This window comes from Vombatus ursinus, unplaced genomic scaffold (assembly GCF_900497805.2).
Source record: "Vombatus ursinus unplaced genomic scaffold, bare-nosed wombat genome assembly UNPS02014772.1, whole genome shotgun sequence".
Taxonomy (NCBI): Eukaryota; Metazoa; Chordata; class Mammalia; order Diprotodontia; family Vombatidae; genus Vombatus; species Vombatus ursinus.
In genome coordinates, this window is record NW_020954550.1 from 500,114 (window position 1) to 526,661 (window position 26,548).

Sequence of the window (26,548 nt, forward strand, 5' to 3'; positions counted from 1 at the left end):
GATCAACCCCTTGGAAGTTGGGTCCATGTGGTAATTCTCTTTGATTCCCTTGAACAAAGGGAAAGGTAGTAGGTAAGATTCAATGTATACAATTGATATAATGGATACAAATAGGGAAGATACAATGTGGGTAGTAGAAAGTGAACTGGACTTAAAATCAAGAGTCCTGGGTTTGAATCCCTACTCCGACACTTACTAACCATCTAGCCATAGACAAGCCCTTCAAGTTTTCTCTTTTTCTAAAATAGAGGTATTCATATTTGCCCTAGAGGCAGGCGGAAACATGAACTTGTTAGACCTTCAAGAGCTATATAAATGTCAGTTACTTCTATTCTATTAATAAAATTTGTTGTTTGAATTGAATTGGAAAGGTGAAATCAGAGGGCACTACCTCCCTGGATATGTGAGTTTATCTTATCTTTGGGCAAGGATGTAGGGTGTTTACTTGCTTTTTAATCTTTTCTGCCTAACTTAATACATTGTGGGTATGTGGTAAGTCAGGAGGGGACATTAGGGACTTAGATTGCAGTCTGCTTATCATTTGGGCCTCTCAAATTCTGGAAAGTCAGAACATCCTTGGGTATTTGATCTTAGTTTATTTCCTTTTACAGAATATCATTTGTAGCTAGGTTCCTCCAAAGTTGAAATCTTTAGAAAAAATGACTTGTTTAATAGCATTGTTGTTGGGTTGTTGTAAACATTCCTGTCTGGACAGAAACCTTCTATTTTAGCTCCTATCTCTCGGGTGTCAGGTTTCAGAGAGGTGAAGGGCAGCAGGGGATGGCTAAATGGGTCCATTGCTAGAAACACAGGATTTCTTGTAATTTTTCTTTATGGAAATCTCTAGATAGCCCTAGTGATGTTTCTGAAAGTGGGACAGGAGCAGTGGAGAAAAAGGAGATGGATAGGGCCAGTTGCTTAGAATAGTCTGTAGGTACATTTCAAGAGGTGTGTGTTGGTCTCTGTGTGCACACACACAAGTGTGTGTGTGTGTGAGTGAGTGTCACAGAAACTAAAATTAGAGTACCAAATAGCTGTTTTTGCTGCTGGCAACTCCCATGAAAATGAATAAACTTCCTCCTCTACCCCCATGGAGGGTTCATTTTTTTTTTTGTAGGGGAGGGACAGGATTTGTGTTTTTATCAGTGTGTGAGAACTCCTAGCATAGAAAACTCATTCTACATATGCAGATCAGCAACTTGTAAAACTCATTTGAAATCTTAGTGAGTTGCATGGTGTCATCAAGAAGATTAAGGGACTTGGTTATGGTCACACTGCCAGTATATGTCATAGGCATGCCTTGAACCAAGGTCTTCTTGACTCCAAGGCTATCTCTTTCTGGAGGTTTTTCTCTTTCTTTCATATTTTTTCCTCCCTGGTCTGGACTTGTGATTTTGTTGGTCTAAGGAACTCCCAGTTAGGAAGCCCCCTTTACCAATGCAGATCACCTGATGCCCTATAACAAAGTCTTAGAGAGCTGCCTGGCACATTGAAGGATTAAGTGATTTGCTCTGGGTCAAACAGCTGGTATGTGTCAGAGGCAGAATTAAACCTAGGTCTTTCCAACTCTAAGGCCTTATTTTCTGTCTACTATTGCCATGCTGCCTTTCATGTGGGTTCCTATGAGGTATTAAAGTTAATAAGTAGGTGCCTTCGGAGGTAGGTAGGTGGTGGTATTATAAAAAGTAGACCAAAATATTTGCTACAAAAGCTTGTCTTAATTCCTTCCTGTTCCTCTCTCCCCATCTGCCCCCTCTCAATGGTAGGGGGTAGGAGGGAGAGGGGAAAATAAGTATAGGTTAGGGGAAAAAAAGAAAAAGAAAAGAAGTATTTTTTTTTAATGTGCAGAAGAAAACAATAGGGAAGGAAGGCCAGAAAGAATCAGACAAGAAAGATAGCTTTGAAAGTTACATGTTAGAAAGATAGACAGACATAGATATGTGCATATACACACATACATAATGAAGCAAGCAGCACATAATCAAAATTTAAGGTTTCATGTATAATCCTCTTATTCTATTATTCTTCATATGGAAATTCCTGTTTTATTTTGGTGTTTATAATAAGTTCACTTTTTTTAAAAGTAGCCTAAACTCTACTCTGTGAGGATATCTAAACACTTTTACATTTGTCAATCAACTGGGTAATAATGATCTATCCTTAGAATGTGCATTTTAGTATTGGCTTCCTATCATCATAGATTCCCACCTAAGTAACAGGAATAATGTATATTCTGGAGGAAAAAAAGATTTTTTTAAAATAATAAGCTTTATAGGCAAACAAACTGAAGAGAGAGTGGTTAAAAAGGATTGTCCAGGAGAATTTCTGGGTTAAGAATTTCTTAACCTCTATCAAGGATTTTGTGCTAATGAAAAGAAATAGCATCTGTTACAAGGTAACATTTTTGTTGTATTACAAGAATGAATGGTTCCTCATTGGGTTTCAGCTCTTCCTATTAAATTTTATATTCCTTATGTTTCTGGCATACATCCCAGTGAGCTGTAAAGTTCTCCAATGCTATGAGAAACCTAATGCATTTTGAATTATGCTGGAAATAATTCATGGTACTTTCAAGGCAAACCAAAAGAGCAGAGCTGAATGATTTTAAAAATATTTTTTATTGATAGCTTTTGTTTTTCACATTACCACAATTTCTCCCAGTACCCCTTCCCTTGTCCCCTCCAGAGAGCCATCTCATAAAACAAATAATATTTTTAAAGAAAAAGGAAAAAGGGGAAAAATTGAACTGAATATATGTTTTTAAAATTAAGATCTCAGAGCAAATGTTGAACATTCCAGAAATAAAAAAAAAAAGTTTAAAAAAAAAGGGCAAACACTATTTTGATGAGATGATAGCTAAAATTTTCATTTCCAGTTCTGTCTTTTAAAAAATGCATGTTTTTATTCCTTACCATAACAAACCTCCAATAAGCATTTCCTACAAACTGTGTTTACTTAGATGAAGCGCACAGCCCTGCATTTTGCTGTGGGTGGAAACCATTTATCAGCCGTAGATTTCCTTCTCAATCATAAGGCCAGGGTGGACATTGCTGATAAGGTAAGCTCATCTTCACCTAATAGAATTGTTTGAGACACTTCCTTTAAAACTAGTATAGTTGAAGAAGAAAAAGCTACTGACTTTAAAGAAAAAAGAGAGAGAGAATGTTTTTTCCTAACAAATAATTAATAGTCTTTTTCTATCACGGTGGCTATATATGAGGCTTATTTGCAATATATACACATAGATACTAAATGAGGCTATCCTTTATATGCAGAAATGACACTCCTAACCCATCACAGACTGAAGCAAGGCTTTGGACTGTTTGTTCAGTGATGGCAATGAGTTCCACAAGTGACCCTTGGGATCAATAGCATGCATTTGCAAGAGAGCAAATAGTACAGTTTATGGTTATTGAGCAGGCTGAAGCAAACTAGTTCACAGAGGGACTGAACCCATGACTTTGCTCTTGAGATAAAAATGTTCTAATCACCTGAGCCAATAAACCACAGACATGCCTGCTTACGTACACAAAATGATCCACCCGTAATGCTTCCTGCCTGCTTACCCTATTTCTCCTTCATATTACTGCTCTGTACCAGGTTTAAGGAATGATTGTGGGTGGGGGAGGAGAACTGTTCTGTATAATGCTTATAAATTCATGGGATTGAGAACCAGAAGGGATCTTTGTAACACAGTCTAACCCTTCATTTTACAGAGGAACAAATTGATGCCCAGAGTGACTTGCCCAAGGTAACATCAATAGAAAGGAGAGTTTGAATATGAACCTATGCTCCCCACCTTAAGTGGAAATGATGGAGACCTTCCTGTGGAACAGTAGAAAGACAACTGGAGTTATCTCTGGAATTGACTCTGGAGTCAGAGTACCTGAAATCAAATTCTATCTCTGACAATTATGGATGTATGATCATAGGCAAGTTGATTATCCTTTCTGGGCCTCAGTTTCCTCATCTGTAAAATGAGCACGAGTCCTTCATGAGACTTCTGAGCTCTGTCCCAGCTTCACATTTATGATTCTCTGATGATGATATAACACGGCCCTCCCCTGGAACAGTGGGGATGTGGGGACTGACACCAACTTGCAGAGAAGAGCAATATGAAATTATAGCCAATTTCATTGTTCTGCATAGCTCAATTAGTTTGCCAACTGTAGTATGGACCAATCCATGGGCTAGTCATGAAGATTTCTCTTGGTTTTACTCCTTCTGTTTTATTCTTTTTTGGCCTTATTGTTTGTAACATTGCTGACAAAGAAATATCACTGAAATAATATTGAGGAAATAACCATTTTTGATATATGAATATTGGCCATACCCTCTATTTATGTGGAGGTGGATAATTGCATTGAAGGCTGGCATTAACCAAGGAGCAGACTCTACAGTACCAGGAAACACTTCTGGTTTATCACAACTTTCATAATCCTGTTCCCAGGAGGCTTTGCTAATGACTTTCAATGAGAATACCCTGCTTTCCCTTTTTGGTGTTGGAAAATGTTGCAATTGTTGATCCACGTCTTAATAGTATCTATATTTTTATAAGTAGATGTGGAGATTGGCCCAGTTCTACTACGTTATTTAAATTCAATACTGGTCTGTTTCACAGTGAATAGCCAATTATATTCCATCAATAATAGAGAAAACTTTTCCTGACTTGTTTTCTCTCTGGAGCTTTTTCAAAATATATATTTTTCTTTTCCTATAAATATAGTATATCCCTGGCAAGTATTATTGTATCATAAGTTAAAAGATAAAATATAATTCCTATCGAGTGAGATATAGAGCAATTTCCTATATATCTTATTTTCCTGGCAAAAAAAGATGGCCAATTTTAGTACTTTTATCATTAATCTAATTACTCTTAGGGGCATGAGTGTATAAAGAGCTTAAGTAAAATGTGTAGGTAGGTTACCATCATGGATGGTCTGTTCTACCAATTAATTATATGAGCATTAAGCCCTATCTGACTTAGGTTCTGCAGTAGTCTCCTAATAAGTATCTCTACCTTTAGCCTCTCACCTCACATCAGTCCTCTTTTATCTATTCACATAAAACTATACCTTGGCCCAGGCTCACCTCGCTTTTCACTTGGACAATAAAACAGCCTCCTGTTTATAAACCTTTATGTTTCCAGTCTCTTCTCCCTGAAATCCATTTTCTGGAAGTAGATACCAAAGCAATTTGACCAAGTCACTTCCTTGCACAAGAAATTCTAGGGGTCTCCTATTGCTTCTAGGATAAAATGCAGAATCTTCTGTTTGACATACAAGGCCATTTACAGTCTAACTCCAGCCTACCTTTCTAGCCTCATTAGCTATGTATATACTCTATTCACTCTGCAACGTCTAATTTCTTCTTAAAAAAGGCTTTTAAAACATCTTATTAATTGCTTGATGTAGATGGATGACATCAAGTTTTATGATTCCACTGAAAAACAAATTTAAAATAGTTCCTTTATCATGTGGAATCTTTGCCCAAAGATATCAAAACGAACATCTCAAAATGTTTTTAAAAGCATAAAATTCTTAATGTATGCCAAGGAAAGATAGAGATTGAAAGCCTTAAACTTGAATCTGGAGGTCACAATGAACCAACAAATGAAGTTACGTGGTAGACTAGGTTTCCCCTATTTCTTATGATAGGTATTAGTTTTCCCTAAAAGGTCTGCAGTGGATAAAATGCCAGGCCTAGAGTCAGAAAGACCCAAGTTCAAATTTGGCCTCAAATACTTACTAGTTGTATGATCCTGGACAAATAACTCGACCTCTGTTTGCCTCAATTTCCTCATCTGTAAAATGGGGATAATAATAGCACCTACTTCTCAGGGTTATTGTGAGGATCAAATGAGATAATAATTATAAAGCACTTTGCATGCTGACTGCACATAGTGATATATAAATGCTAGCTATTATCATTTTTTATATAATATAGTATTACAATAGTTAACCCATGCTCTTCAGGTTCATGGATTTTGTATCTCACTAAACTATACAAAACTTGTTAAAGAGTTTTTCTTAAGTTGATCATTACAATGTTGCTGTTACTTTGTATAGTATTTTTCCGGTTCTGCTCACTTCACTTTGCATTGTTCATATAAGTCTTCTGATGTTTTTCTGAAACCACCCTACTCATCATTTCTTATAGCACAATAGTGTTCCATCACAATCATATACAACAACTTGTTCAGCCATTCCCCAATTGATAAGCATTCTCTAAGGTTCCAGTTCATTGCCAACACAAAAAAGGGCTACAAATTTTTTTGTACATATAAGTCCTTTTCCTTTTTCTTTGATCTCTTTGGAATTTAGACCTAGTAGTGGTATTGCTGGATCAAAGAGTATGCACAGTTTTACATAGCCCTTTGGGCATAGTTCCAAATTATTCCTTGGAATGATTGGACCATAAATTAGGTTATTTTATTAAACATGGAAAGGAAGGGACAACTATAAAAATGTAAATAGTCAATAAACATTTATTAATCATCTACTATGTGCCAGACACTATGCTGAACTCTCAGTATGCAATGAAGAGCCAAATGAGCAGAACCCAAGAGAACATTGTATTCAGTAAAAGCAATATTATTATTATTATTATTATTTTAAGGCAATTGGGGTTAATGACTTGCCCAGGGTCACACAGCTAGTAAGTGTCAAGTGTTTGGTCTGAGGCTGGATTTGAACTCAGGTCCTCCTGACTTCAGGCCTGGTACTCTATCACTGCGCCACCTAGCTGCCCCTATAAATATTATTTTAAGAACAACTTTGAGTGAATAGGTCACTTCGACTATTATAAATACCCAAATTAACTATAAAGGACATATGAAGAAAGATGCTGTCTGCATTTAGAGAAAGAATGATAAATAAATGTACAGAATAATTTTACATATATACATATACACACACACCTATTTGTGTCTAATGGTAGCCATCTCTATGGTGGCAGGGGGAGAAAAACAGGAAGAAAAAGAAATTTGCAAGATAACTTTATTATATGCTCAAAAGGAATAGCAAATTGTACATAACAGATTTGTAGTTTCATGTGTAATCATCTTTTTTATTATACTATATTAATGGAAATGCTTGTTTTATTCCATAAATCAAAAATAAAATAAATAAATAAAGGGGGGAGGAGAGATACTCCATGCTCTCAAGGAGATATAATTTAAAGAGGGAGGTAACATAAAAAAACTATCTACAAATCAGCTACATACAGGATAAAGGAAATAAACAAAAATGACACTAAAAGACAGCTGAGCACAGATTACTTGCACTGAACAGTGTTGGTCCCAGAGAACAACTGATGAAATGCACTTCCTTCCTCTTGATAAAGAGGGATTGAAGTACTGGTTGCAAATATTGCATGGCCAGCGAATGTGCACATTATGTCATTTTTGTTTAACTCTTTCTTTATTACAAAGGACGGTTCAATGTAGAGGGGAAAGCTGTATCAGGAAATGACAATGATGTATAAAGCAAAAGCTCTCCAAAAAAAGGAAGGGAACAAATGTAAGAGGTACCTCAAAGAAAGAAGTTGCAAAAGAAAAAATTAAAAGACCTCATCATTTCACGCCTAAAAATCAGGAGAATGGCAATGTCAGCAATAGATAGGAGGAATAGCCTTATGAAGTGGGGGGAAAAAACCAGACACATAACTAGACAAAGAGACTTCACTGTCCTCCAAAAGAGACCTGTTTAGGAGATGGTATTCCTGTGAGCACTGATCTATCAGAGATTTTTTTTTTAAGTCTGTGAAAGGCACATTGGCCCTTTCCACTAAGAACTCAGAATCACCTGGAATTCCAGAGCTGATGCTCCCTGAGCTGTAGAGCATTAGCTTATGTCAGGGCTGCCCTTAAGGGAATTCACTCCATTCCCCCTCTTATATCTACACGGGTGAAATCTGGTTAAAATTACCACCAAATGGACAGCAGCCTTGAGGGGGAAATGAAAGAGAGCAAATGTCAGAGAAGGTCAACACGTAGAATGAGGAGCATGTCTGGCTTCTGTGGCAGCTTGGTAGGTAGCCTGGGGTCTCTGTGTGCTGGTTGCATATATTTGAGCCTTTCAAGGGGTCCTTTACATCTTTTCCCAGAAGCACTCCTCCACTGTCTGAACTAATAGCAATCCAAGCTTTCATTCATGCCAGTATGAGTCAGTCACCCTTCACTATAATTGCAGCATGTGGGGTACCATGAAATAAAGAATGCTCATATCTGCCTCTCATTGATTTTTTTGGAAGCATGGCTTGACCGTCCTTCATGTTGCAGCCTGGTCTGGGAATCTAGAAATCATGCTCATGTTAGTGAAAGCTGGAGCTGATCAGAAAGCCAAGAATCAGGTATGTCTGTTCCAGTTGGTCATACTTGTCAAACAGCACCTGCCATCATGGTGCTAGGAGCTTTGGATCCCTAATAAATGCTTCAATTTGACTTTCTTTAGGATGGGATGACTATCCTTCACTTTGCAGCTCAGAACAATAATGTGAGGATTGTGGAGTATCTTATTCAGGATCTACATCTGAAAGACCTCAATCAGCAGGATGAGGTATGTGTTTAGCTTCCCATGGGCCTGATCCTGCTCTCTGTCCAACCAGAATCTATTGGACAGCCACAAGTGGGCCTAAACCTCTGTGTTAGCAAAACCAGGACTGGGAACTGGGGGTAAAGAAAGGGTATGGTTGCCAGTGACTGTACTCTCTAGTATACCCATAGATTGGGGTCTGTTGAAGGAGGTCTGAGGGGGACAGAAGGGGTAGCTCAGGGATTCTCAATCTTTTCTGTGTCACAGACTTCTCTGCAGTCCGGTGAAGTCTATGAACCCCTCCTCAGAATAATGTTTTTAAATGTATAAACATTAAAATGCATAAGTGTATATATGTACACACCCATATAATTACAAAGGAAAATAATTGTGTTGAAATAAAGATGTCATTCTTTTCCCATCTAAGTCAGGTCCTCTGAAAATGTATCCATGGGGCACTTGGAAGGGAGGGTCTGTGGATCCCAAGTTAACAAGTCCTCCATGCCCTAGATCTTCCTTCCCTGCTCTGTACCCTATATTCTAGTAACAATATCTAGACAAATAAGTGTGGCCAATATCTCAATAAGTAAAGCTATATCAATTATAATTTTAAAGCTCAAAGCCTTGCCTTAGTTTCCTTCTAGCAGAACTAGTTTTACAGTTATAACTAGTTTTTTGCAGCTAGAGTAAGTGGCATGAGAAGTGCCCACAAATCACCTTTTTAAGACCAATTCAATTGAGGGAACTGAGGGTAGGAGACAAAGCCCCTGGATACTAGCCCCTGCTGAGTTCCTAGTACACAACAGGACCAGGTTGGGGGTGGGACAAGAGAAATGGGGGAGCATAGTACCTCACCTGGGGTACAAAAGTTAGGAGAAGAGGTATACTATTTGGTAGCTCCCTGTTTTAATGAATTATTCTTGCTGCCTCCTGTAGTTCTATTTGGCCTCATCTCATCACACAGATAAACAAACACAGCCATCACATATGGCTAAGGAGGTCTCCCATCGTGGAACTGGTGTGCTCTTAGTCCAGAGTCTAGCACTACCCTCACAGATATCAAGGAAGTCTAGGTGGTGAGCATTAGGTAGGGCAGATTTAATTAGTCCCGCTGGTGAAGCCTTCATTCTGAGCCTTATATACAGAACAGGTTTGGTGACCAGAAAAACCTTTGTCCCACTTTTCCTGCCTCTTCTTATAACAATCAGGAGCTCTCTTCTTTACCGCCACTGGGGAATATGAAAAGATTGGGGATTGACCATAAGCAATGCTGAACTTTTTTTTTTTTAACCTCCTTGTTGGAGTCTTGCATAATTGAGACTGGCTTGGAGGGATGTCAGGGTAGAATAGTAAGAACAAAATGTATTTGCCCCAGTTCCAGTCCTAGCACTATCACTTACCACCTATGTGACTTTTGGCAAGTTATTTATCCTCTCTGGGCCTCTGCTTCCTTATTTGTACAATAAATGGGTTAGACTTGATCAGGGGTGGGAAATCTGTGGCCTTGAGGCCACATGTGACCCTCTCGGTCCTCAAGTGCAGCCCTTTGACTGAATCCAAACTTCACAGCAGATTCCCTTAAAAAAAGAATTTGTTCTGTAAAACTTGGACTTGGTCAAAAAGCCATACCCAAGGACCTAGAAGGCCACATGTGTCCTTGAGGCCGCAGGTTCCCCACCCCTGGACTAGATGCCTTCTGAGGTGTCTTTCAGCCCTAGGTGTGTGGTACCATGCAAGGCCTCTGGCTTCTCATAGCAGAAGTGAATTGCCCATCCCCGAGTACAGCTGGCTCTTACAACACTGTAGTTTGGTTCCTGCTCTCCTAGAGTCGTGCTTTTATTAGCCAGCATCTGAGGTCTGTGAACTGGGTTTGAGCACCTCAAATGCTGCTTTGAGTATAATCTTCAGTTAATTTATTATAGGTGTTTTGCCTTTGCTCAGCTTAAAAGGGATTGTGAAATCAGGAACATTTTGTTCATAAGCTTAATCAGATAGCAAGAGATCTGTCACCTTCACCCACATTTTACTGTAAACAGAAAATAATAGGAGGCAGGATATTTACCCAGGACTAGGAAGATAAAGATAAAGGTGTTTGCCTAGAGGGAGCTCCCCATGCTACAGATTAGACTCCAGTCGCTGGAGATAGCACTTTAACAATAATAGGAACTTTCCTTTCCTGGAGACTTTGGGTATGGGTAAGAATAGTCTTGAAGTCCCTCCCAATTCTGTAATTCTCAGTTGTTTTACCTGAGGGAGGACAGAGAAGGGGAGCAAATGCTTAGATGGGTGTAAGATGATATGTAGACATTCTGAATCAGTGTGCAAACTCCCTGCTGGTTCTAGAAAAAGAAATGTACAAAAATATTTGAGGAAAGACATAAGGGAGGGCCTGAGGAGATGTCCATGTAATTGTGGAGCATTTGCAGATGTTTACAGGGCTTTACAATCTTGGGTCAGATTCAGATAGTGGGAGATTCAGTGGGCCACAAAGAGGAAAGATGTGTGAGGTCTTGGAGGAGGGGAGCCTCATGGAGGGGGAAAACAATGAGCATATAACCCTCTGAGAAGAAACGCAAGTTGTTTTATGGAACTGAGGTCAACAGTCAATATAGCCATCGATTGAAACAGAGGATTTTCCCAGTAAATGGGGGTGAAATTGTCAAGAACTTAAGTCCTTTAGACGAGAGAAAGGACTCTACTCTAGAGTCTGTGAAAGAATCATCTTGAAACAGAAGTTGAATAAGTTTAATGATGTATACAACTTGGAAGGAGATTTTAACATTTTTTAAAAGCTTAGGAATAGCACATAATTTAAAGCCCAGAAAGGCTTCAGTTAGGAGAAAAGGCCAGATAGCTTGGTTAAGTGAGGGTAACTATAGCTTCAATTATACAAACAACATAAATTAAGCCAAGCACTTTAACCCCAGTCAGAAAGGGCAGAGCTGACCCAAAGAGCCTCTCAACATAGTTGACCTGACTACATTTTAAAGTTATGGTATCATGCTGCAGACATTTTTCCCTTAGGTTGAAATACATACACACGCGCACACCCTCTCATTCCACTACTTTCCCCACATATGCATGCCTACTTTTGAAATTAAAGGAGAGGAGTTAAAATACCAGCTCTGTTACTTCCTCTAATGTTTTCAGTCATTTTTTAGTTGTGTGCAACTCTTTGTGACCCCATTTGGGGTTTTCTGGGCAAAGATACTGGAGTGGTTTGCCATTTCCTTCTCCAGCTCATTTGAAAGATGAGGAAACTGAGACAAACAGGTTTAAGTGACTTGTCAACAGTAATACACCTAGTGTTTCAGGTCACTTTTGAACTCCTGGCACTCTGTGTACTATGGCGCCACCTAGTCAACTTTGGGCAAGTCATTTAACCTTGGGCTGCTGCTTTCTCATCAGCAGGAAGATGGGGCTGGACTAGGTGACTAAGGTTTTCTCCACTTTTTGAACCCCTTAGCCTATGCTAACGCACAAATACACGCAAAGCACTGACACAGAACGCTCATTCCCCCACCCCCACTTCCCTTCCGCAAATCTCCTGCTTGTTTTTATAGCTAATTATCTTTGCCTTCTGTGGTGGTTCTATTTTGGATCCTTCGGTATGGTGCAGAAGAGAGCTGGTGGTATCAGAATCAAAATACGGCACTGTGGGAAGAAAGCTTAGTTGGAGAGAGTGGTGCCTCCCTACAAATTCGGCCCATAGAAATTCTTAGGTTTGAAATACTGAGTAATTCCTGTGAGAAGAAAGTGACTGGTTTGGGTTTCAGTGGCAACAGTGACTATTTACGTAATTGTTGCTAGATTGGATGGTTCACAGATCTGTAATGTATTTTTAAAAAGAGAAAAAAAAACCCCAAACAGGAAATCTCAGCCCTTCAGACTTCCAGACATAATCTTATCTATAGTACCCATAGAATTAAACTAAACAGGTTACTGAGCCAAAAAGGGATCAAGGAACAGGTTCTTCCCAATTTCTACAATTTATCCAATAGAAGAAAAAAATATCAGATTTAGAGTGATAAGATTTAATGTTGGCAGGGACCACCCTTATTTTACAGATAAAAACACTGAGGCCTACAGAGTTTAAATCATATGCCCAAAGTCACTCCTGTAGTAGGCTATTTCTCCCCACTTCAGGTACCCTATATGTAAAAGAAGGGTTTGGATCGTCAACGAAACAGAACTGGCCTCTAACCTATAGGTGGCCTAGAGGCAGAACAAAGCAGGCTAGAGACAGGAGAGTCAGGAATCAAACAGAAATTCAATTTCAAAGTGAGGGAAATGGCTTGTAAGCAAGGACACACGTGCCAGAGCCCCACCCCTAATGGGTGGGACCTGAGGCAGTGTGGGGAGATTTCAATAATTATACCAATGGCTGCTCAGTGATCTGCAGCCCTGACAATGAGGGAAAATAGCAACAATGTGACAAGTTTGATTCATAGGAGGGCTTCATAACCAGAAACAATTCTGGGATTTTGCTGTGGCTCTGAGAGGGTGAGCGCAAAGGATTGTTGTTGTGCCAAGCTCAGCGCACAGCTTGCTTACTGGGCCTTAGCTCTGGAAAACAAAGTTATCACCTAATATCTTGACAGGACTAACCAGCCTTCTAGCTTGTTTGAATTTGTATCCTCCAACAAATATGGGACTCTTGTCCTTGTATCACAGTAGAGAGCATTTTAGATATCACATTTACAATTTCCCTCATTTTCCAGATGGGGGAACTGAGGCCTGGAGAGGTTAGGTTCCTTGCCCAAGGTTACATGGGTAGAGTTGGGATAAGGCACCAGATTTTCTGACTCCCACTCTAGTGCTCTCCTCTACACAAATAAAAGAGGGATCCCATGAGATATTCTCTATATTTAAGCCCTGTTGAAAATGAATTTAAGCAGAGCAAGGAGGATGATCCTAGACCTTTCTGTCATTTTCTGATAAAGGAAAATAAGGCACACTGTGAAACTTCCTAGAACTGCTGCCCATAGATATTCGCTTATGGTACTTTTATTTTTTAAAGGTTTCCCCACTACCCCATCTTTTTGCTTTAGTTTTTGGAAAACAATGAAGAATGAGCAGTTTATTCAGTCTAGAAGAGTAGAATTCAAAGTTCCGGCTTCAAGAACCTACTATATAAAGAGACTTTGCTTCCTCCTTCTTCCTTCCTCTCCCTTCCTCCCACTACCACTTACTAAATAATACATGCTTTTTTCTATTCTTACCACAATTTGTGGTTAAAGAATGCTAGACCAATTTGTAAATGTTTTTTCTCTTTAAATTGACCCCATCTTCTCCAGCCCCCAGGAATGAACTCTAACCTTTCTTTAATCCCTTGAGTTTGAAAAGCATTTTCAGAGGTTCTCTCAATTTTGCTGATGTCATCCTGGCTGCCTCAAAGTGGACCAAGTGAGAGTTGGGGCTATTACTGAGACCAGAAAATCCTGTATTAAAAAGGAAACAAACCCACACTCAGCAAAACCTTTTTTTTGTGGCCTGTATCAGCTGGATAGTTTCCTTAGTTCTCTACTTTACTTTGTGGTAATAAGCAGATTTATGTTATTTTTAAAGAGTGTTGGAAATGTATGTGTAAGTAAATTGACATTCCATCACCCAGACTATAGCTAGGAATTTTTGTAGATGGGATAAGCATCACCAAGATTGCTCTTGGGGTAGTAGTGGGTCTGGGAATGACCTTTTGGGGGGGAGGGGCACGAAGGTGGTCAAAGACCTTGGGACACAGGAGGCTTCATAATTTAACTAATTATTACAGACTAGGTGCTGAAAGTCTAAGTTCTATACTTCTGAAGGTACTCTACTTTAAGTAATGGTTCTGCTTATGCCATCACATGGATATACAGCAGAGAAATGATTCATCTCGAATAGATAGGGCCATCAGAAAGTAGGATGAACTCTTATCTTCAGACCTTCTCAGTCAAGGCTCAAGGTATATAAAAGAGATTTTACTGACTCATATTTTTGTAGCTTCTCCAAAGCAGAGTTGAATGGGTGAATTGGGACTAGTACTAAGACATCTATGAATCAAATAACTTGGGGGAGGCTCTCGGTGGGGACTTTAACTGTTTTTCCCTTTTTATTCTGTATCTCCAGTGACAAGTTTAAAAGGAAGCCTAATTCCTCAAGGGATTAGTCACCCTTGAAGAGAGGGGCCAGGAAAAAGTGTTGTCATCACAAGGGGAGGGAGGAGCTCATTCTCCTACTCATTAACTTTTACCTTCTACTCCATTCACTGGTTAGGAGCACATCATCATCCCTACTAGATAGAGATGAGGAAACTGAGGACCAAAAAGGTGAAATAATTGTCTCATAAGCAAGACTCAAACCCCGGTCTTCCAACTCTAAGTCCAATCAATCAACTTGAATCATTTACCTTGAGCCAGATACTTTACTAGTCTGGGGACACTGACAGAAATGAAACATTTCTTGCCCTCAAGAAGCTTGCATTCTATTGAGAGCAATAATATGGTTGTGTATAACTATCTACATACAATGTAATTACATGCTAATTTTGTCCTATTTTGTCTTACTACTTCCAATAATTTAGATGGTCTCTTGGGGGAAGGGAAAACCTTCTGTCGGCCTTATGTTGCAGCAATAGTAGGTATACCATCACCTCTGTGAAAATCAATCGATGAGCATTTAAGTGTCCACCATGTGCCAAGTGTTAGAAACCAAATCTTTGCCCTTTATAGATCCCATGAAGTTGATGGCAAAGCCCACAATTTGACTCTGGAGTAAGGCTGAGAGGTGAGAAAGATTGTCACCTATTATATTCATTCATCACATAAGCATTTATTAAATAAATGCCTATGTAGTAGTCCAGGCCTGACCAAGTCAATGTGGTATTTCAAGTTCAAGATTGGAATGAAATGAAGCACGCATGCAACATTTAGCAGTTAGCAATAAGAAATTTCCTTAGCCATAGCAAGCAAAGTACATTTAAAACAGTGCAAGGTTAATAAATGAGTGCAAAGCATTGATTCAGCTGAGCACAGATTTACTGTGCTGCTGTTGGTCATAATGCTGGTCTGCCAGTCAGAAGCCTCAGCAATTTATGCCCTGGCCCTTTTTTCCTCAAATAAAGAAGAAGCTTCAGTCTTGGAGCCAATTAAATCTGGAGGATAGTTTCCATCCCTTTAAAGGAAAAACTAACCTGGCCTACGTGGGATAAGTTTTAGGAAAAATCAGCCCTCCCTACTGGCAAGGCCTTGGGAAATGTTGCTTCTAAAATAGCCTACTATGTGCCAGGTACCGTACTAAGAGCTGAGAATATGAAGACAACAACAACAACAAAAGAAAAGGAAAAATCAGTCCCTTCAGGGGTTTATATTCTATTTTTCCTTGAAATCCTGAGGACTTAGTGAACCCTTTTTGAGAATCTTCCTCATTTGTGAAGTGAGCAGAACCAGGAGAACATTGTACACAGTAACAGCAACATTGTACAATGATCAACTACAAGAAATTTAGTTCTACCCAGCAATGTAATGATGCAAGACAATTCCAAAAGACTCATGATGGAAAATGCTATCCACATCTAGAGAAAGAACTATGGAGTCTGAACATAGATAGAAGCATAGTATTTTCACTTTTTTTTTTGTTTTTTCTTTCTTGTGGCTTTTTCCTTTTTGTTCTGATTCTTCTTTCACAGCATGACTAATATGGAAATATGTTTCCATGATTATATATGTATAACCTATATCAGAATTCTTGCTGTCTTGGGGAGGGGGGAGAGAGGGAGAAAAATTTGGAACTCAATCTTACAAAAATGAATGTTGAAAACTATCTTTACATGTAATTGGGGAAAAACACTATTAAGGGGGGAAAAAGGAACCTTGCTTAACCCTTTTCTGAGGAAAATTGTTTTCTTGGGTCCAATTGCCACCAAGCCCTGACTGGAATGACATGTACTTGAGTGACAAGGCAGCCAGGAGTTGCAATGGATACAGTGTTGAGTCTGGAGTCAGGAAGACTCATCTTCCTGAGTGCAGATCTGGTTTCAGACACCTACTAGATGTGTGACCCTAAGCAAGTCACTTAACCTTGTTTGCCTCAGTTTCCTCATCTGTAAAATGGAGATAATAATAGCACCTTCCTCCCAAAGTTGTTGTGAGGGATCAAATGGGATAATAATTGTAAAGCACTTAATATAGTGCCTTGTATATAATAAACATTATATAAATGTTAACTATTATTAAAGTATCTGAGAGATATAATAAAAACATGAGTCTTGTGATTACTTTTCAGAAAGGAAGAAAGCCATTTCTTTTGGCTGCTGAAAAGGGACATGTTGAAATGATAGAAAAACTCATCATGCTCAACCTGCTCACTTCAGAAAAAGACAAGGTAAATTGTACTTTTTCTATAACTTTGATGGAACCCATTTAAGCATAATGGGGTTAGGGTGGTGACAATCAGCAATGGGCAGCCCTTGAATATTATTCAGTAAAGGGCCAGAGTAGCCCAGTGTGGTGGGATCCCCTCAATGTGCTCTATGGTTCAGCCAAACTGGCCTCCTGGCTGGTCCTCACAGTGTTACTATTAGCCCTAAAAGCATAATAGAGGGCTGGTTTCACATAACTAATGGACAGCTATAGGAAGGACTACTGCACTAATGAGAGATTAGACTTCTAATATCCCTTCCGTTTTAAAGATTCTACAGTTCTACAATATTTTTTGTAAATGCCTTCATATCATTTTGCCTTTATTTTTTTTAAATTATTAAGTAGTGGGAAAAGTATCCAAAAAGTAAGGTAGAGATTTTAAAATTTTGGCAATGTATTCTGCAAAATTCTCTAAATTTAGTCAATCAACAAGAATTTATTAAGCACCTACTACATGCAAGTCATCGTTTGGTCATGTCTGATTTTTTATGACTCCACTTGGGATTTTCTTGGCAAAGATACTAGAGTGGTTTGCCATTTCCTTCTCCAGCTCATTTTACAGATGAAAAACTGAGGCAAACAGGGTCACATGTGACTTGTCCAGGGTCACATGGTTAGTAAATATCTAAGGCTGGATTTGAACTCAGGAAGATGAGTCTGATTCCCAGCCAAGTATTCTATCTACTGCCCCACCTACCTGCCCTAGATGCAAAGACAAATGCAAAAAAATGAAATTCCTACTTACAATGAGCTTACATTTTAATGAGGGAGAGAATAAGTACCTGTAAAATATATACAGCATAAATAAAAAGTTCAATTGGGGAGACCAGGAAAGGCTTCCTGTAGAAGATGCTGTTGAGTGAGTGACATAGCCAGAGCTTATTTATTCTGCTGGAATTATCCAGAACAAACCCTCTTTGTCTACTTCTCTTTTCTGCTGTAAATTTTGGGCCACTTAGCTAGTCAATATCACCTTTACCCAAGAGTGGGCCAAAAAAAAAAAAAGTGATTGGCAGGTGTGTGTGAAAATGATCACATCTTGAATGCTAAATGAAGTCAGATTCAAACCTTTTAGAAGATCCAGTGTATCGATGTTTTTCAGATATTGGAGGTACTTGTTTTCCTTTTGGGATTCTACTTCTTGTGTTTCTAATTGTAGGAGGGAAATACAGCTTTGCATCTAGCGGCAAAGCATGGTCATACCAGTGTTGTAGAAATGCTGATAACCCAGTGGCAAGAAATAAATGAGCCCAATGAGGTAAGTGCATTTCACAGCAATGACTTTCAAGGGAAGATTCCAAAAAAAAGAAAAAAATCCCCTGTACAAATTATAATGACGTGAAAAGGAGCTTAGCAGATTCTATTTTTTCTTTTTTATTGCATGACAATTTCCCAACTCTGTGTCACTTAATATCTGTTTATGTCAATGATCCCTTGAATGTCCCTCTTATGGCTCTGGTGACGGAAACCACTCAGGGAAGCTGCATTTAATCTGACTAACTTTGAGCCTGTTTTTTCTTTAATCACCTTTCATCAAAACTTCGGTCTTAACCTCTACTCCTCATTCTTTCTCACTCCACATTGCCAGATCTTGTCATTTCTTTCTCAACATCATCTCTGATCTATCCTCTTCTCTCTACTCATACAACAATTACTCTAATGCAGCCCCTTTTTGCTTTTTGTCAGAATTATTTCAATAGAGGTCAGAGGAGTGGCTCACCCCCATGTTGGCAGATGTCTCTTGAGATCAGGAATTCTAAGCCAATTAAGGGTCTGCACTAAGTTAGCAATATTACCATGAGCTCCCAAGAATGGGGGCCACCAGGTCAGAAAACAGAGCAAGTCAAAGCTCCTGTGCTGATCAGAGGGGTACTTGGCCATGAATAGCCTATATATTTCCAAGTCAGGTAGAATTAGGAAAGCCAGTCTGAAATAAATAAATAAATTTAAAACAACACCTTATGTAATAGACTTCTAATTTGTTTCCTTACCTTCTCTGTCCTATCTAATTCAAACTACACACATCTGCCAAAATGATAGTTCTAAAATGCAAGCTTGACCATGTCATTCCCTTACTCAGTAAACTTCAATGGATCACTATTGCCTTTGGGATCAAATATAAACTCCTCTGGAACTACATGAACATAATTATAAAATACTTTTTATACAAATAAAGTCAGATTTAAATAATTGAAAGTATTAGTCTTTCATGGATGGGTAGAGCCAATATACTAAAAATGACGATTCTACTAAATCTACTTATTCAATGCCTTCCCAATTAAATATATTTTATTGAGCTAGGAAAAAAAATAAAATTCATTTGGAATTACAAAAGATCAAGAATATAAAAGGAATTGATGGGGAAAAAAGTAAAGGAAGGAGGTTTAGCAGTACCAAGTCTCAAACTTAGTCTCCCACCTTCAAGCCTTTCCCCTTTCCAATCCAACCCTTAGATAGCTACCAAAGTGATTTTCCTAAGGTGGCACAGTGGATAGAGCTCTGGGCCTGGAATCAGGAAGACTTGTCTTCATGAGTTCAAATCTGGTCTCAGACACTTACTAGCTGTGTGACCCTGGGCAAATCACTTAACCCTGTTTGCCTCAGTTTCCTCATCAGTAAAATGAGCTGGATAAGGAAACAGCAAACCACTCCAGTATCTTCGTCAAGAAAACCCCACATGGGGTCACAAAGAGTCAGACATGACTGAAACAATAAACAACTTTGACAATGACCATGTTACCCCATTACTCACTAAACCCCAGCGCTCCTTATGACTGCTAGGACTAAATAATATTCCATCTTTATCTCATCTTTAAAAATGTCTTTTTTTTGGTTGTGTTTTATAATGTATAATGTATAATGTATAATGTAGATATGTTTTGTTGTAAGTTGCATAATGTATAATGTTTTGTAATTATCGGTACAGAAGTATAAGTACATTTGTTGTTGTTCAGTTGTTTCAGTGATATCTGGCTCCTTGTAACCCCATGTAGGGTTTTCTTGGCAAAGATACTGGAGTGGTTTGCCATTTCCTTCTCTAGTTCATTTTACAGATGAGGAAACTGAGGCAAACAAGGTTCAGTGACTTACCCAGGGTCTCACAGCTAGTAAATGTCTGAGGCCACATTTGAACTCAGGAAGTTGAGTCTTCCTGACTCCAAACCCAGCACTCTATCCATTGTGATATCTAGCTGCCTCATATGTACATTTGCTTATTAAGTTAATATGCATATATTGGGGATGTTCAAAAAATTTTTTTTACTGTCCAAGAAATTTGGAGACAATTACTGTAGAGGAAGAGCACAAGAATATGATTAGTGTGACCTGTGGCTAGGCATCTCTAGGTTGCATTTCTTTGTAGCTTTGTAGGTTTAGCTAGAAAGGACCTTAATGGTCATCTAGTCTAATCCTTTCACATCTCCGACTGGCAACCCCCGGCTCAAGGAGGTTAAGTCACTTGCCAAAGGATACACAGTAATAAATGGAAGAGCTGGCATTCAAACCCTGGTCCCTCGGATGCCCAATCCAGCATCCTTTCTTGGTGTTCAACAAACCTGAAATGTTCTATTGGCATCCAAAGTACTGTGTTTAATTCTCACTTCCTTTCTTAATTTAATTCAGTTCAACAATTGCTAACTTGTTTTCCAAGTGCCAATTCTGTGCTGGCACTGTTCTAGGCACTAGAAATATACACACACTCATACACCCTCCGAAAATAGTAAATCCTTGACTTCAAAAAGCCTACATTCTTAACACATTCTACTGCTAAAATGGGACAAAGAGTAAGAGCACATTTCTCCCTAGTATTAACAGAGATGAATTAGAGATTGCAACCTTGAACATCATTTATATTCACATATGTATATATATATGTGTGTGTATATATATATATATATATATATATATATATAAAAGTAATAGCTAAGGTTTAGCTCTTCTCTGCAATACAATGATCCAAGACAATTCCAAAACACTCATGATAGAAAATGCTATCCACATTCAGAGAAAGAACTGTGGAATCTGAATGTAGGTCTTAACGTACTAATGATGGGGTATGGGCCCAAGCTGAGACCTTTGTCCCAATTTGGGCCCCATTTGTCTAAGGGCCCTAGAAAACTCTTGGACTGTCCTTGAATTCTCCCACTTGATCAAGGAGGTCTCTGGCATTCCCCTGAGGCCATAATTCCGTCAATTGTCCATTGGCCTTTCATTGTGGCTACACCCAATATCCCAATTCTCTGTTACTCTAGACCTATCCTAGCCCTCCATTGTCTTACCTCCCTATGGCCCCAGGCCACTTCCCACCCTTAATCCTATCTAGGCTCCATTCTCCCTGGGCCAAGTGGTCCAGGTCCCTGGAATTTTTATTACCTCATAGGCTACTTGGCTACTCCTAGATCCCTCCCACAGTCTTTCTGTATGTAAGGTCCATCTTTTCCCCATTAAGGTGCTAAGATTTTTACAATCTAGCCAATAACTAACTCATGGGTGTTCAGATTTCTTAAGAGTCTGGCCAATATGACAGATCTTTAATAAACCTTGTCTTTGGCTGAAAGAAGGCTTGGGTCGAATTCTTTCAGGCAGGACCTGTGTGTCATCATTTTGGGGTCCCAGCACCCCTAAACCTCTAGACCTCATCACTATTTTTACTTATTGTTGTGGCTTTTCTCTTTTGTTCTGTTTTTTTTTCTTTCACAACATGACTAATGGGGAAATACGTTTACATGATTGCATGTGTATAACCTATATCAGATTGCTTGCCCTCTTGGGGAGGGGGAATGGGAGGAAAGGAGGAAGAAAAAATTTGAAACTCAAAATCTTAAAAATGAATGTTGAGAATTATCTTTACATGTAATTGGAAAAAAATAAAATACTATTTGCCAAAAAAAAAAAGCCAACAAAAAGTAATAGCTAAATTCTAGAATCATTCATTCATTGATTATTATTTTACCAAACTTTCCCAAGAGTTTCTCTGTGTGCTGAGCAGCAAAGCAAGCCCTAGGAGAGGAATTTTTTGAAAAATAATCACATATTACCATCTCCAAATTCTGAGAGATGGGATTTTAGAGGGGCGCAGGGGGAAATGCTTGAGTAAATATGGTAAAATAAGTCCTTTGGAATTCTTAGAAGCTAAACTCATCAATTAGCATCATAAGATTGAAAGAATCTGAGTGCTGAAATTGGATAATTGAGACTGGAAGAGAATATTTCTTGTCACTCTTGTTTATTGTTACAGGATGGAGAGACACCATTCTTTCTGGCCGTTGCAGGAGGTCACAAAGAATGCAGCAAATTGTTATTGGATGCAGGGAGTGATGTCAACATTTCAAATAACGTAGGTATCTCTTCCCAGGGGATGGGAATGCTTCACACGTTGTCTGTGGACAAGAATAATTGTAGGGACTGGCCTTTCATAGGACTAAGAGCTAACATGCCATCTGTGCTTTTGGAGTTATTTCTCACATTTCTCGTTGGTGTCTATTCCAAAGGAGCACCCTTTTTGTTCACTTTGGAGAAATTTTTTTTTTTTGGGTAGAGGGATAGAGAATGAAGGTATGAATTAAGAAAGCATTTATTAAGCATAGAAAGCATCTGTGCTAAGCATAGAAAATGTGAGATGGTCCCTGCTCTTGGGGAACCCACCCTCTGATTGAGAAAGACAATACATCAATGTTCAGCTGAAGAGAGGCCTAAAAATGCTAAGGATTCAAAGATGGGGTGGATGTCAAGGCCCTAGAGTTCCTTTGGTTTTTATCAATAGGTCGAAAGCTGGGGTTCTGGTGGGCACAAGGGGACATATCTGGGGTTTTGTTTTCTGCCTTTCTTTTTGGCTTTAGGGATGAGAAATCTGTGACCTTGAGGCTACATGTGGCCTTCTAGGTCCTTAAGTGTAGCCTTTTGACTGAATTGTGGAAGTTATCTGAGGACTAAGTTTGAGAGTGGTTGATCTATGTCATCACCTGAGTATACTAGAAAGAACGGAAGCAAATCTTGCATCTCTCCCTTTCACTCTACTCATATAACTACTACCCTCATCACCTCTCATCTCTACTGCTATAGTAACATCCTAATTGGTCTTGGGGACAGGTAGGTGGCACAGTGGATAGAACATTGGCCCTGGAGTCAGGAGGACCCCAGTTCAAATTTGACCTCAGACACATAACACTCACTAGATGTGTGACTCTGGGCAAGTCACTTAACCCAATTACCTCACAAAAAAAAAAAAAAAAAGCATTAAGGAGCAGCTAGGTGGTGCAGTGGATAGAGTGCCAGCCCTGGAGTCAGGAGGACCTGAGTTCAAATTTGGCCTCAGATATTTACTAGCTGTGTGACCCTGGGCAAGTCACTTAACCCAGATTGCCTCCTCCCCCCGCCTCCCCCCCCCAAAAAAGAAAGACTAGAAATTGGAGGCAAAAAACCCAAGTGAAACTCAGGAAATAACTTTGGAGTTAATTTTAGTTTAGTAAACAAGGTGAAATCTGTCTTCCTGGGGCTCATATCCCTTTTTTCTAATGAAGCTCCTCTGGTGCTAATCAAAAGAACTTTAATACCTCTCCCACAAGAGAACTTTTCAAATACTTGGAAACAGTTGTGCCAACCTCAACAAACCCTTTCTTTTCTATTCTAACATACCCTGGTTCCTTTAACTGACTTGTTTGGCACAATTTGCAGTCTTCTTATTATCGTGGTCACTATTCTGTGGAAGTGCTCTTACCTGTCAATTTTCTTTCTCAAATATGGACCTAAAATGCACATAGTGCTCTGGATGCTGTCTCTCTCATGCAGGACTATCACTTCCCTTGTTCTGGACATTATATTTGCATCATTAAATCATCTGGGCTGGGCCTGATGTAGGTCATGCCTATGGTTCAGGTTCAGGCCTGGAATGATATGGGACTTGTGTAGACCATATAACATTTCACGAAAGAAATTTCCTCAACAATAGCAGATCAAGCAAGTGTGGGGCTTAGAGTCAGGAAGACCTGAGCTCAAATCTGGCCTCAGAAACTTACTACCTATGTGACTCTGGGCAAGTCACTTCATCTCTGTCTGCCTCAGTTTCCTCCGCTGTAAAATGGGAAACTAGCATCTCCTTTACAGGGTTGTTGTGAGGATCAAACAAAACAAGCACTGTGCTTGACACATAATAGGAGTGTAATATATGCTTGTTCTACCTCCGCCCTCCCCCAACCTTCCCATCTTATGGATACAGCTCCCTTTACCTCTACATTTGCTTTGATGGTGAGCTTAGTCAGAAGGCACATGAGGGAGTGTCATTCAAGCTGGAGAATTGCCAACTTTTCCAGCACTGAGCTTTAGAAGATCAGGAAACTGCCTAAACTGCTCTAAATAGCTTAGTTGTCAGGAACAATTAAGTTTTGAGGTTGGTTCGGTTGTCTTTTTAGGAGAAACTAGACAATGTCCCAGGGACCATCTGGTCTAACTTCTCTGGTCCCCACCCAGATGGGTGGATATCGCTCCTACCACATGAAGTAACAACCTTGGGCAGCCTGTGATTAGAAATGACACAGACAATAATGCCAACAAAAGTTCAAAAGAATGAGAAATTCACTTTTGACTGAGCTAGAAGCAGAAGACTACATGGAGAAAGTAGGTTTTGAGATGGATCTTGAAGAATGGGTGGAATTTAGAGGAGGACTTTGTTATTCAGTTGTTTTAGTTGTATCTGGCTCTTCATGACCCCATTTGGGGTTTTCTAGGCAAAGACCTAGGCAAAAACCATTGGAGTGGTTTTCCATTCCCTTTTTCAGCTCATTTTACAGATGAGGGAACTGAGGCAAAAAGGGTGAAGTGATTTGCCCATGGGCACATAGTGACTAAATATCTGAGGCAAGATTTGAACTTGGGCCTTCCCAATTCTAGGCCTTGTGCTCTACCTACCTGCCCAGAAGAAGACTAGGAAGGATATCTTTTGGGGTCTGCAGAGTTAGAGGTGCATCAAGTAAAATGATTTCGCTGAAGTGAAGGGTTTGTGTGGGGACTAGTAGGAAATAAAGCCAGATGTTCATTTCCTATCCCTGAGAGAAAGAAAATTGTGCTTCTACTTCATTGGCACCTTGGGGAAAATGCATTCATTTGTGTCACAGCTCTATGAATGGTGGACAAACAGGAATACCTATTGTACAAATAATTAGAACTATTCTGAATTTTCCAGTAACATACTGTTCCTATGGCTCATCTGGCATGGATATGACCATGGGTTCTTGAAGGCCATGCCAGAAAAATGCGAGATTGGTGGGTCATACCCAAGTGGAAGCCCTGCCATTTTGGTCTACCAATGAACTTCACTTAACTTAAATCCAGAGGTGTGCACCATCAGAAGGCTAGCCACCTGGTTATAATTTATTTTTTCTTGGCCCCCGAAACTCAGTCTATAGAGTAAAACAATCTACAAACTTGAAGCCTGTACAAATATTAGCAATGATCCTGACTCTTAACAAGGTGTGAAGTTTCCATCCACAATTGAAGTTACAGATCCTTGACATTAAAAACAGCACTATGATTCTAACCTGAAAACTCTTTCCTCTCCCCCAACCTTCTGTTTTTCCTCTTAGAACAACATTACTGCTTTGCAAATAGCAACTCAGAATGGGCACATACCCCTTGTCACTTTTCTTCTCAGTGAAGACATTGTTCTGGACCAGAAAGCTGAGGTGAGTAATGGACAGTAATTTATCATCTGGTGGGTCATAATGCCCAACATGCTTTGCTGTGGTTGGTTGACTCTGGCTGGGTAGTTCTTAGTTTTTGGATGGATTGTTACATTTTCAGAAGATAGATTTATTTATAGTGGAACTATTCTTTAGAAATTTTTTTTTTTTTTTTTAGGAAAGGGTGACTCAAGTTCTAATGCAGATGAAAAATAAGCCTCTATTTTACATTTTGACGTTTAGAGCAAAAAAAATTTTAATATATGCCCAAGATGCCATCACTCTTATTAAATTTGTCTGGGAAGATGAGAAAGCTATTATATTTATTGTGGTATCAATGCATGGTTATACTATGAAAATTTATCATTTGTTTCTTCTGTGAAGCTATCTATTTTTCTTTAAAATTCAATCAACTATTCTAACTTGGGTTCCTGGAATTTCATGTTGGCTTTCAAAAAGACCCAACACACCCAAAGCAAACATTTTGACAGTGACCTTCTGTGTTGGAACTGGACCAGGAAAATCCTTTCACATTTTTTTTTTTACTCCATTTTCTTCCCTGAGAATATTACTCATTCTGATTGTGATTATCTGTTACTATATGTTCTGATAATTCCAGACTGAGGGTGTGACTTGAACTGGCTATTGAACTTTGGCTGTTTTAGTGGACAAGTTTTCAATGGAACTGGCTTGAAATTTCTTGGTTCAATCCAAAGAACTTTCTGATTTGCAGCAGTGTTTGGGCCACCATGTCAGTTAAGCAGTTGTGATATTCATTGACATTTCAAAACCTGGAGTCAGAAGATCTAGGTCTGAGTGCTGGTTCAATCTCATCCTTTGCTGTGTGACCCTGGGCAAGTCATATCACCTGAGCCTAAGTTTCCTTATTTGTAAAAAGTGGATAATATTGTCACCATCTGCTTCATAGGATTGTTGTGAGGAA

At 39.1% G+C, this 26,548-nt stretch overlaps 1 protein-coding gene across 5 annotated transcripts in view; it reads left to right on the forward strand.

Moving 5' to 3' along the window:
• Positions 1-26,548, forward strand: part of ANKDD1B (ankyrin repeat and death domain containing 1B) — a 69,254-nt gene that overhangs the window by 13,020 nt on the left and 29,686 nt on the right. For all 5 annotated transcript variants that reach the window (XM_027863541.1, XM_027863543.1, XM_027863540.1 and 2 more), the window contains exons 3-9: positions 2,960-3,058; positions 8,254-8,352; positions 8,454-8,558; positions 16,797-16,895; positions 18,093-18,191; positions 22,170-22,268; positions 25,510-25,608. In XM_027863541.1, the coding sequence (XP_027719342.1) occupies positions 2,960-3,058; positions 8,254-8,352; positions 8,454-8,558; positions 16,797-16,895; positions 18,093-18,191; positions 22,170-22,268; positions 25,510-25,608 (699 nt within the window). The remainder of the gene's footprint in view (positions 1-2,959; positions 3,059-8,253; positions 8,353-8,453; positions 8,559-16,796; positions 16,896-18,092; positions 18,192-22,169; positions 22,269-25,509; positions 25,609-26,548) is intronic.